The 13,672-nt window shown below is 40.3% G+C and overlaps 1 protein-coding gene across 4 annotated transcripts in view; it reads left to right on the top strand.

Annotated features, from left to right (window-relative positions):
- Nucleotides 1-13,672, top strand: part of zbtb46 (zinc finger and BTB domain containing 46) — a 129,055-nt gene that overhangs the window by 63,865 nt on the left and 51,518 nt on the right. For all 4 annotated transcript variants that reach the window (XM_067446761.1, XM_067446758.1, XM_067446759.1 and 1 more), the window contains exon 2: nucleotides 1,469-2,470. In XM_067446761.1, coding sequence (XP_067302862.1) covers nucleotides 1,469-2,470 — 1,002 coding nt within the window. The remainder of the gene's footprint in view (nucleotides 1-1,468; nucleotides 2,471-13,672) is intronic.

Raw genomic sequence — 13,672 nt, 5'->3', positions numbered from 1 at the left:
ATAACCAAGCTTGTGGAAGAGTGCAGTGGGAGGAGCTAAAGAGTCATGAGTACACACACACACACACACACACACACACACACACACAATACATCATGGCATTATCCCTCTCTGTACATTTGTGTTGTTGACATTATATGCACTTGCGTGCCAATTGCCAACAAAACAGATATTGGATGCAGTTTCACTCACCGCCTGCAGTTTCGACTCATGACCGGGAACAAACACAATCACAAACACTCCGGCAAAACAAAACTGCATCCACTGTTTCCTTAACGCTGGATTGTTTGGGAAGCTGAAAAAGGTGATTGTTCCCTTACAAGCAAAAACAAACTTTTGGTGGTCTAAAAACAAAATGACAGCGCTGCCGGCGGCTCCTGCAAGCCGAACGAAGCTTGTTGATCCTTTTTTGAAACTTTGGCCATGTTTAGCTTGAGAATCCAACTCTTTAACAGTGTAAATATATCAGAATGCATGAAATAGCATTATATCCCCCCTAAATATTCTGATTAATTTGATAATACTGTCAGCTAGCAATAATATTTAAGTACTCTCCACAAAACAAATTTGACCAAATACATTTAACACAATCCTGTATATTTCTCCCTCAAAGCAGTCAGAAAAAGTCTCCTTTTGGGCCTCCAAGGGGTTAATCTGGGCCTGCTGCTTAGTCAATGGCTGTGGTTGGATTAGCATATAAATATACTACTATACTATTCCTTCAGTGTGTAGTATGTATACTGTGCATTGACTGTATTTATAGGATACCAGGATTTCCTAAATTTACAGCAAAAAAGAGCACATTGCACACAATATTGTATCCCACGATACAGTACTCTCAACCTGATGTTCCATTTCTAATGTGACCAATTAACTGGAAGATGTTAGCAGTTATTTCTCTTTTTTACTTTTTATTTGATGTTATCTGCAAAAATTAAATGAATATTCCGGGATCTGTCAAAACCAAATTTGCTGTATAATGTTGATTACTGCAGAAAATAATTAAGACTGCATTGAATATAAGTGCTTTAACAAAAATATGACCTTCATGGTGGATTACTGTGTTTTTTTTTGCTTAGTGCAAGTCAAAATGTTTTTTTTCTGTGGTTATCATCATTATGCTGGAAATAATGTTCAGGTAAATTTTATTTTTTTAAGATAATGCTACCTGGATACCACTCACATGGAACATAATGTGGTCATAATGATTTGTACATGGGTTCGATTCCCAGGGAAAGCAAGAACTGACAATAATGTTAAATGTGTACCTTGAATTCAATGTAAGTCGCTTTGGATAAAAGCGTCTGCCAAATGCATACATGTAAATGTAATGTTTGTTGCTGAATGATGCCAACTGTTTACCAGTAATCTACAAAGATGAAAGCTGTAGGAACTTGTGTTCTATTTCCTGCATCTACTGCAACCGTACTAACCAGGGTTTGTGTATTGTATGTTTTTCTTCCGCCAGACTCTGTTCAGGAGAAGCAGCCACCCGTTTGTCCAATGAATAACCGGAAGGAAGACATGGAGATCACGTCGCACTACCGGCAGCTCCTGCGGGAGCTGAACGAGCAGCGGCAGCACGGCATCCTGTGCGACGTGTGTGTGATCGTGGAGGGCAAGATCTTCAAGGCGCACAAGAATGTGTTGCTGGGCAGCAGCCGCTACTTCAAGACACTTTATTGCCAGGTGAAGAAGGGTTCAGAGCAGCAGGCCACCATCACACACCTGGACATTGTCACAGCCCAAGGTTTCAAGACCATCCTTGACTTCATGTACTCCGCCCACTTGGCGCTCACAAGCAAGAATGTGATTGAGGTGATGTCGGCCGCCAGCTACCTGCAGATGACCGACATAGTGCAGGCATGTCACGGCTTCATCAAGGCAGCGCTAGACATCAGCATTCGCTCCGAGCTCGCAGATGAACTAGCGGATATTGAGATGGGAAACGTGGTGAGCTCTATCGGAGGCGGGGCTGGGCCTGGTGTGGGCGGAGCCTCTGAGGCACTGGCGTCCATGATCTCGGCCCGCAGCTCGTCGCCGTGGTTGGCCAGACGCACTAGTCCAGCAAATTCATCTGGAGACTCAGCCATTGCTAGCTGCCATGAAGGCAGTAGCAACTATGGCAAAGAGGACCAGGAACCAAAAAGCCATGAGAGCCAGGAGGATGCTTGTTTGCAGCCATTATGGCCTGCTGATTACCGTTCTGTCCAGGTCAAAGAGGAGCAGGTCTCCCCCTCCAATCTGCAAGACGGGGCTGGCCGAGGGGCACAAGGCACACCCGGAGAGCAAGGTGGAAGAGGAGAGGGGGGCTGGCAACCCCCTGGCTCAGGCCGCAGGAAGAACCGTAAGAACAAGGACACAGTCAGGCACATAACCCAACAGAATGAAGGGGACAGTCGGACAGCATCGCCACTACCGTCCATGCTCTCCACCCCTGGATGGAGCTACGGCAACCAGGACATTCCAGGTAGGACTGCTGTATTGTTTGCTTTATTGCTTACTTTATTAGTACCATTATATCACATTCAATAACTGGAAAACATTTAACAACATCACTGAGCCGATTGTTGACCTTTCATGAAGAGATGGAAACTAGCATTAACTAATTCTGGTACAAAACATCTTTTCGTAAGATTAATGTATTTTGTATATTGTCTCTGACAAATAAACGAAATGAAAAAATTATTTAGGTGAAAAAAAATATACGCAATGAGTAGGAGTGGCCCCGAATAGTCGAAGATTCAATGCATCGATATGCGGAGCCTGATTCGACCACCGATCTCACGGTCAAATCTTCGCGGGTGTTATGAAACCGGGATCATACCATTTTGGCAATATAGGGGTGCTCAATATTTTAAAGGCGCGGCGCTGAGTCTAGCGTCCCTGAGCATCGCGTCTGGTGTGCGACCCCTTTAAGGGCGGTGAGCTTCCGCACCGCACCACGCCTTTAAAATTCGAACACATTCAATGAGTGTACACACACCGGTGGCAGCATTCGGTGCCTGTACACGGCAACTCAGGAAGTTGTTTAAAAACCTGCAGCGCCATAGAGCGCCATTTCAAGGTTTTATATTAAATTGATATTATATTTCCCTCAAATCATCAATGTACTGATTTCATCCTTTGCTACAAGAAACACTCATCGTGCAGCTCTTCTGTCAGAAGTTGATTCTAAATTGAGCTTGTGTGTATATAATGTGTGCGTCTGGTGTGAGATATCTGAGATGGGGCGCTGAGCTTCGCGTCCAGTGTGCGACCCCGCTTTAGGCACAATCGGCTTAAGAACTTGCATGTAAATGCACTCAGTGTTCTTTTCCTCTCTTGACAGGTATTTTTTTTAGGCTTATTTATCAAAATGTTCTTTTATATATTTGTGTGATGTTCTGTATTTCGATCGCAGCTTTAACAGGTTATAAGAAAAGTTTTACGAATGTTTATCCACCACATTACCTTTTATTTAAACCTAAATAAGAAAGCCATTGTAAGTTCGTCTGTCATTTGGCCGGCCGTTTTGGCCACTTTATTAAAAGTTGTTGTTGTGTGCAGTGTTTAAAGGAAAATAAAAATAGTTTTACCCTTCTGCTGGCTGGTGTCGTGCCACTCCCAACCCATTCACACACACATAGATGATTCGACTATCGGTCGATCATAGAAAGATAGAGTCAAATGTGTAAATTCTTAAATGGCGACACCCTAGTAATGAGTAATGTATCCAAATTTGTAGTATTCATTAAACAGTAGGCGAAAAGTACCCAGATAACCTGCTACTTTCAGGGAGATTCTGAAGTGCGCATCTGATGGACACTTTACTATCCCATGAGGTCATGGGAGAGGATTTGTTAATGGCAGTAAAGCACACTACTGACGCTGTGGGTGGCAGGTGTAGTACATCCGGATTACATTCATACTATGTACAATATACTTTTTAACACTCACAAAGCTCATTCCTCATAAAAAGTAGTGCCTTTCAGACAGTATGCGATTTCGTACGCAACTTTAGCAGATGCAAGCACTGCCTCATCGATCCCGTGAGAGTCAGATCTTCTGGAATACTTTACCACCGTGTTTGATTGTATAATTCAAACCCAGATAGAAATAGAACTCTGATGAAGATGAAAATTATTGTTGTAACACTAATAGTATAGCAGCATGACAAACTACAGATTGAGGTGGGGAATTTGGGGTTGAAAAAACTCATTTCCTCATTAACGACGGAAAGACACATGGGACGCTAGGCAGCCTCATCAACCTAAAAACAAAATCCGTGCTGAGGAACAGATCGCGCTAGCAAGCGGGGAAGAGGCCCTACCTGTCTCCGAACACTGTTGCTTATAGGTATGTAGATCATTAAAAGTGTGGCAGCTCTAATCTCTGGTGTATTTGTGCAGGCCGACTGTGAAATGGGCACACACACACTTTAAGAAAACAGGATAATTGAATTGACCTTGGTGGCGGTATGAGGATTAAATTGTATGTGTGTGTGCGAGTGTGTTGGAATGGGGGGTGCCCCAAGGTCTTCTGAAGTGTGGAGAAGAAGGGATAAAGTGAAGGAGAGAGGGAGGGGAATACGCGGAGATCTGCATCAGCTTAGTGCGAGTTTACCTACTTAACTCTCGAGGCACTCTCTCATCCTCTGTTTGCCAGCCCCGCTACCTGCGGCTCCAACAGAAATAACTGCACTTGCTGACCCAACCCCACAGATCAAATATCAAGTGCAAGACTCCACACATCTAAGTACACACCGGCTCTCTGTACTGCGTACACACACATGCTCACTAAAGTCACGCCCGTTCCTTTGTGTGCAACACAAATAGTACACATTTATATTCCTCACACATTGGCCCCTATAAGCCAAACTAATATTCTAGTCAAGCTTTTGAGGTCAATTTAATTACATTGTAAATGAAATCGAAACATTTTCAAATCTAAAATCATCCCTCTTAACCGTAAGGAACCGAGGACTTGTAAAACGGCAAATTGCTTTGGATGTCATTTGATAATATGGGCTGCATCTCGATGCTCAGCCAAGATGAGAATATTGCTTGGTACACAATACAGGCTCGGGCTTGGACGAGTCACATCCGGGTGAGAGAAAGAGGACATGTTGTGAAAGCCCTCATGTCCTGCTATGGGTTTTGGACTCAGCTATAATTTTCCGACTGAATTAGTGGTTTTGTGAGGAGTTGAGGCAGACAGGTTTGTCCTCAAATCCCAAAACTTAGTTGCTAACAAAGTGCTTGGTTTTTTGGTGCTTCATATGGTTTTGTTTTGTTTAAACTATGGATGTCCCGATAAAGATTTTTTTGCCCCGATCCGATCAATCATTGAATAATGGGCACCTATTGAGTACCTACTATAATAAGTACCTACTATATGGTCAGTAAGCAGAATAATTGCAACAAAAAGGGGAAAAAGTGGATTTAAAGTTAGAAAGCATGAAGCTTCCAGAATGCCAGTCAAGTCCGAACTCATTGCAATGGAAAGATAAAATAAGCGTCTAAAAACAGTAAATAAATGGCGTTTGAGTGATTCTTTACAAAAGTGCGCCTGGAAACCGATCTAGCTCAGTCATCTTAAAAGATATTCAAGATGTCTCAATTCTCTAATTGCATTACGAGGAGGTGAGGAACTAGTGAGGATGCCTACTGGGGAGTCATGAGCGAGGATACATGTGTATCCTTCCCTCACTTCCTAAAAGGGGTGGAGCTAAGGTTCAAGGAAAGGAAGCGAAGAGTATACACGAATGAGGATACAAATAATGAGAAATGAGAAGCACCCATTAGTTCTCGCACTTCATGCACGTGTTTTTTTTTTTTTTCAAACCACTTCACCAGATATACTGCCGTGCAGCTAATTACATTGGTTAAGGTTATAGTGATGGGTATCTTTAGGGATCAGTTTTTGGTGTAGGCAATCAATACTATTGACACGACCAATGAAATCTTAACAATCGACTGCAGGGTGGAGTTTTTCCGCTGTTTTTCGCATTCATTGTGGTTTGCAAACCCACTTGAAGGTGCACATCGCCACCTACTGTACAACACCTGCATGACAGCGGACGTAAAAAAGGGTTGGGCTTAGGATAGCCAATACTGATCAGTTTAAAAAAAAATCAAAAATATATATATAATAACTAATAAATAAGTATTTTTAAGAAATGTTGCCTGCATTGACGTTTTATAAAAATAAATTCTCATTCACATTGGCCCTCATTTATCAAAAGTGCGTACACCAAATTTCCAGCGGACACCTTGCGTACACCCAAAACCACGGTGACTTTGAGATTTATCAATATGGACGTTGGCGTACGGCACGCTCAAATCCTACGCCAGCTCAGGAGGTGGTGTACGCACGTTTGAGTTAGTGGGAAAATGCGCAGAAAAACAATTCCTAACACCACAAAACGCACTGACAAGATATGCTATATGACCCACTGTTAAAAACCACAACAACAACCATCAGTGTTTATTTTTGTGCAACATGAATGTCAATGTTTAATTTTTGTGACTTTACCAAAGCGTTTGATTTGTAGGCATGTATTCCTCCAGTCGCGAGCCTGTGCGCTTTATCTGACGGTTCAGGCCCGCCTGGCCCGGCAGCTGCGCACGGACTGGGACTAAAATAATTCAGACTGACAAAATAATAAAAATGACCTTTTTCTTTTAAATAATAATAAAATCAATAAAAACGACATTCTTCTTCTAAATAACAAGCGTCATTAAGAATAAAAATCATAATAACAATAAGAAGAATCTTACAAATTGTCATGTAATTATTAATGTGAATGAATGGTACTCCCCATCACACCATCATCACTATTGTACACCCCAATACATGTGCCGTGATACGAAATTAAATGCTAATTGTTACAAAACATGTGCTGTAAAATAATGCATTGTGATGGTAATTTTTAAGCTTTAAACTGAAAGAACAAGCTTTAAACTGCTGGAGTGCGCTTCTCAACCTCCACACTATTAAGAGTAGCTACTCGTAATTTGGGTCCATATTTTGTTTTTGTAGGTGCCTTTAATCCCACTCTTTAAACTCCCAAATAAAACAATTTCGGGTTTTTTTTTCTTTCTTTTTTTCACTTCCCTGGTGATGGTCTCGATGGGCATCTCAATTATCTCACTAGTTCAGTAGTCAGAGCACTGATCAGGGCCCATTGACTTATGTCCTAATCACATGCCCTGACTAGTGGACCAGTGAGATGATTGAGCGCGCCCGATCTCCACGTCGGAGAAGTTTCGCTTCTTTGCCGTCTTGCGTGTGTCCATGGCGTAAAATGAGGGCGTGGGAGAGGCAGAGACTTGAATATATAGGGGCGTGTTATTCTAATGACGATCGTTTTCAGCCGGGGTATTTATCAAGGGCAGGTAAAGCGTACACCTGGATTGCAGAGGTGCGCACAGCTTCATAAATCAGGCGATGAGAGGAGTGTAAGCATAATCTTACGCCAACATATACACCAGTTTCTAAGATTGATAAATGAGGGCCATTGTGACTTTGAATGACTGTACAGTGTAAACAAAGAAAATTATTTTTGTGTATTTTCTGTTATAGCTCTCATAATGAAATTGTGTTGAGATGAACAGAAGCTTTTGAGTTTTTAATTAGTAGGATTCTATATAATAAATGGCTTTATAAGTGATTTCAGCTTCCATGCAATCCGTGTCTGTGTTGACATCCAGTCACCAGGTCGAGTTTTCCCAGATTTGGTTAAAGGGCACAGGAAGTGTCTAGTTTCAAGGGTAATGGTTTGACAATGGTAATGGTTTAACAGTTTAGGGTGCTGTTTGCTGACAACACTAAATGGGATCTCAGGATGCTGAGGTCCAAGTTGCATTGTGCACAGACTAATGGTTTTAAGAAGCTTGTAATTGGTGGTTGGCATGTTTATAGAACTGTATATCTAAATTACCATGCTATTGGTATGAAGTTCTGGCTAGCAGCAGGATATTTCTCAATCTGCACTTTGCAAAGTGTGTGTGTGTGTGTGTGTGTGTGTGTGTGTGTGTGTGTGTGTGTGTGTGTGTGTGTGTGTGTGTGTGTGTGTGTGTGTGTGTGTGTGTGTGTGTGTGTGTGTGTGTGTGTGTGTGTGTGTGTGTGTGTGTGGATATGGTTTTTAACATGATTAAGCAGCCAAGACCAAAACGACAGTCAGGACTGCTGTGTAAAGCTTATAGCGGTTTCTCTCGTCTGCTGAAAAATCTAGTTTTAATCATCTCAGTTCTTATTGATTCTGTTTTCTGCATGAATGATGTAAGATAAGAGTCAGATAATGCCATTGGGCGGATTTGCATACCAGTTCTTCTTTGCATACAGTATGTCTTTACGTTTCACTGCGCCCTTGTTTTAGGCCCCTGTTAATAGATTGGCCATGACTGGACATTCCCTTTCTGAGGGTCTGACTGACCAATGGCAAACACAAGGCATCAAGCCATCACAGTTCTAGAGAGGGCACGTGAGGGAAACTGGTTGTAGAATATGCAGGCGTCATAATGGGTGTGTTTCCCGGAATGCAGATTCCCAAACTTTGAAGAAACATCACAATATTGCAATCAATATGTCTTTCTTTGTTTTTATGTTTAAATGAAATGTTCATTTTTACATGTTTCGAGGCTACATGTCAGACTGGGATATAAATCTGTTTAGATAATATTAACATTGTGGTGTGTAGTGAAGTGTTTGAGTGTGTTTTTTTAAAAGTTTTTAAAAATTCCCTTTCATGCCGTGTGTAATATAGCTGTCTGTGAATGTAAACATTGTAAAGTTGAAAGTGCACAATAAATAAAGTTATTGTCTCCCAAAAGAAAGAATCAACTCAGAATGCTTAAACGAGTCGTTTGTATTTCAAATTCCACCATTTGGACCAATGGTGAGGAATTACAGTTGAAACATCTCATAATGTACCTCAAAATGAGAAACGTCCAGCTCAAGTCATCCTTGCGATGGAGGTTCGAGTTGAATAACTAGTTCTTCCAACGTTTCATCATCAGACTCTTGCTCAGAATGATTTGGGAAGCCATCGTTAGTCTTTATAGTGTACTGTGTACAATCGCTAATCTTTAGGAAGAGTAGCTGAAGTTTATGGTAATGGACATTTCGTTTCCAAAGTGAGATGTAAGCGGTAGACCAATCATAAGAGGCTGGGCCGTCGGGCCAATCAGAGCAGAGCAGGCTCTCGGAAAGGAGGGATTTAGGGTGACTGATTCATCCAACAAGTCGTTTGAGAATCATTGAACACTGTGGTGATGTGCAATGTATATTATGAGGAAATGAATGTGTTTTGTGACCTTTTATGCATGTAAACCTGTTAAAAAAACAAAAACAAAATGACAAACCATTAAAATAGCATCATAAGGGCACTTTAAATTATAATAACCATGTGGAGTGTCCTCTTATAGTGAGACTGTAGATGCTGAAAACACAATAAGCCACGTGTACTTTGTAGTAGTAGTAGATGAATCTGTGCCGCTCATTCATTAGAAAGCATACATAACTGTTGAACATATGTAATGTTGTTGCATTACTGTGGCAGGAACATGGGGACGGTGGAGTTACGCTCAAATGGCAGTGCCATTTAAATATGTTGCTTATGTATTGCTTTCTGAAATAAATCGTAACACTTTTACATTTTGGCTAATTCGTACAAACTTTTACAATTTAATTTGTACCTTTTCATATATGTTTACGCACCACTGAGTTTCTAATAAAATAATAAGTTTCCGAATTCATAGGAAATCGCCACCTTATAAAATAGTTATGGGTTGTAAATGGGTCATGAAATCAAGCTTCAGCTACTAGAAGTGTTTTTACTGTCACTTATTTGTGTATGATGTATTTAAGAAACCTGCTTCTACATCAAAGTGCTATCAACGATGCATTGGATCATTTCTTTGTTGTCATATAGTGCTCATCGTTCTTCTTATCATCCTACAGTTATTTGTTGTATTAATAGTAGCTGTATCAGTTTGTCCCCACCCATCTACATGTGGTATGATTACATTACTCATCATCAGTAGTGTGTGTACACTCAGAAATGTGAATGTAGAAGCTCAACGCTCTTCCCAAAGCCAGACCACTCCTTTGATCGAGCAGCCACGCTCTTCACTTACAAACAAACACACAATGGTTGTTACACAGACCTGAGTCACAGCTCTCTGTCTCACAGACCCTTAAAACAACAATCCTTGTAGTGCTAGTAGACTTTCCACAGACTGCATCTGATGCTAGAGGCTACTAGAGTATGCATTAGCTTTAGCATTAGCATTGAGACTGACTTTTCAGTTCTAAAAAAAAATCACCATCATAGAGCGAAGTTTCAGAAGGAAATGTACCCATGTGTCTGATGTGATGTCATGGTATCTGTGTGAACGTGGCTTGTTCGTTTCAGTGTTGTTCATGTTTAGGTTTACTCCCTGTTGAAAAGGGGGGTTTTTGTGGTTAGCTGTGCTGTGAACTTCACGCTATCTTCTGGGGGATTTTTTGAGGCTGGTCAGGAAATGGTCAATGATACTTTATTTAAGGTGATCTGTTCATGAGCAAGGATATCGCTTGATCAGAAAGAGACTAGGAAAATTAGATGATCATCATCTTGGCTTTCCCCTACCACAACTTATAAGACAAAACCAAAAATCCCATGTTTAGATCATTCACTCTTCATTTAAAAGTTGTGCTGTTAATGTGCTATTCTTTTTTTTACATTGTGAATCTTTGTCAGAAGAGAAGTGTGTGCTTTCTGAGGTTTCTGTATTTATTTGTGTGCAGGTTCATATGTATACGTGGCCATCGAGTGCTTGTATGTGATTTCAGAGTGTTTGTGTGAAGAATACACACACACACACACACACGTCTGGTCCACTATCTTTGTGGAGACTCTCCATAGACGTAATTGTTTGTATACCGGACAAACTGTACATTTTATCCCACTACACTTCCCCTTCCCCTAAACCTACCCATCACAGGAAACATTCTGCATATTTACTTTCTCAAAAAAACTCATCCTGTATGATTTATAAGCATTTTGAAAAGTGGGGACCGCTGGCTGGTCCCACAATTTAGGTGAGCTCAGGTTTTACTATCCTTATGGGGACATTTGGTCCCCACAATGTAATAAAAACAAGGACACACACACACACAGCCATGCATTCATTCATGTATTCATGTTTTCGCTGGTCACTGAGTCCTTCACCCATTCATCCATTCACTGATTCATTCTTGCCGACTCATTCATTCACTCTTTCACAGACTCATTCATTTAATCAGTCATTTACTCACTAACTCATTCATTCTTACTGACTCATTCATTTGTTCACTCACTCGCTAATTAACTTATTTACTCGCTGAATCATTCATTCATTTATCCACTCACTCACTGACCCATTCATTCATCCATTCACTGACACATTTATTCATCCACTCACTCACTGACCCATTCATTCATCCATTCACTGACCCATTCATTTATCCACTCACTCACTGACCCATTCATTCATCCATTCACTGACACATTTATTCATCCACTCACTCACTGACCCATTCATTCATCCATTCACTGACCCATTCATTTATCCACTCACTCACTGACCCATTCATTCATCCATTCACTGACACATTTATTCATCCACTCACTCACTGACCCATTCATTCATCCATTCACTGACCCATTCATTTATCCACTCACTCACTGACCCATTCATTTATCCACTCACTCACTGACCCATTCATTCATCCATTCACTGACCCATTCATTCATCCATTCACTGACACATTTATTCATTCGTGCGTCCTCATTCATTTACTCTTTCAGAATTATTAATGAATTAATTCACTCAGTCACTCACATTCTTTCATTCGTTCATTCATTCATTAGTTCATTCATTCAGTCATTCTTTCACTGACTGATTAATTCAATAAATAAATAATTCATTTAAGTACTACTCCATTCATTAATTTATTCATTAAAAATAGACTGGTTAATTCACTTACTGACTCATTCATTCATTCATCCATTCAATAATTTATTCAAATAATCAACCAATTTATTAATTAATTTATTCATTAATTTACTGACTGGTTAATTCACTAACTGACTCACTCACTCATTCATTCATTCATTAATTCATTCAAATACTCCTCCATTCAATAATTTACTGACTCATTTATTCACTCACTTGTTCGTTCATTTATTTACTTATTCTTTCACATGATGGCCTTTGATTTGTGTCTTCATCCCGTTCTCAGTCCTGTCTTTTACCCAGCTCATCAGCTCTATCTCTCTCTGTTTTTACACTCGCTCTCACTTCTCTCGCTCTAGGTCTCTATAGTCAAAAGGTGTGCGCTTGAAATAATGAGAGTGAGGCCCCTTTAACCCCCATCCTCTTACCACTCTCCCCATAGTATTTACACCTCATTAAACCTGAAATAGCTTTAATATTTAAAACATCGTGAACAGATCTCAACCCTCCCACCCTGAACACCTCTGGATTTTCTCCATTCTCCCAGTTTAAAAATCTACTTTCATATTTCCTCCCTCTCTATTAAAACCAAAATAGATTTCATATTTCACAAGTTGAACTTTTACATAAGAAGTTTAACAGCCTCTCTTCACAATTTTTTCTTTCTTTCTTTCTTTCTTTCTTTCTTTCTTTCTTTCTTTCTTTCTTTCTTTCTTTCTTTCTTTCTTTCTTTCTTTCTTTCTTTCTTTCTTTCTTTCTTTCTTTCTTTCTTTCTTTCTCCTTTACTCACCCCTTATAGTATCTTATTTGTTTGTTTTGTTCAGTTTTCCTTCTCCCTCTCATCTGATTTGCCTCCTTATTTTCTTTTGATTGAGACTCTCCATCCCACCAGATGACCTTCACAGCACTCTTCTCTCTCTTGTTTCTCTCTCTCCCTCTGTCTCCCCCATGGCATTCTGGGTTGCCCCTCAATGTAGCTGAATGCTTGTTTGTTCTGGGGTAAGGCGTCATGTCGGACTGTCAGACAGAGTTCTTGTGTTCTGCCTCGCTCTATGCCATTGTCGCCTCTCTCTTCAGTCTCCCTCTGTTCTTCCCTCGCTTGAACAAGTCTTCGACCACAATAAGGTGAAACAGGCCACATTATTAGGGATTAATTGGCCAGGTCATAACAGTTTTAGTAATACAGGTAGAGACAATATATCTAGAGAATCCAGAGACAATACAATGAGGAAACCTCAGTGCTTAATATATAGTCTGTTCCAATCAGTTAAAGAGCCAATCTTGTATTTTATTTCTCTAAAATTCACATTAATTTGAAAACCTGTAAAATATTTGTTTAGATGGTTGGTAATCTGCATATTGTAGGTCTTACATGCATCAATTACCATAACTAATGCAAATCTAAAAATAGTTTGGCAAAAACAAGGTTTACCACCATGATGTGGCTTGTTTTCTGATTTGAACTGAAGAAACTTCTGAAGAAACAGTCAGATGTTATTAATGATATGATAAATGCAATTTAAACATAAGCTTGACAAACAGTTTCAGGACTTTCCTCTTTCATGTAGTAATTGCAACACTTAGAAATAGATGCCCCAGGGAGTTACCCTACACACAGAAAAATAGGGTGTCAAAATTGTACCTTTAGGGGTACAACAGCTTGTCGCTGGGGCAGTACCCTTAAAAGGACATCTTTGTACCATGTTTAC

Source organism: Pseudorasbora parva, chromosome 6, assembly GCF_024679245.1.
Source record: "Pseudorasbora parva isolate DD20220531a chromosome 6, ASM2467924v1, whole genome shotgun sequence".
NCBI classification, from domain to species: Eukaryota; Metazoa; Chordata; class Actinopteri; order Cypriniformes; family Gobionidae; genus Pseudorasbora; species Pseudorasbora parva.
Note: the sequence above shows the minus strand (reverse complement) of the source record. Positions and strands in the feature narration are given on the sequence as shown.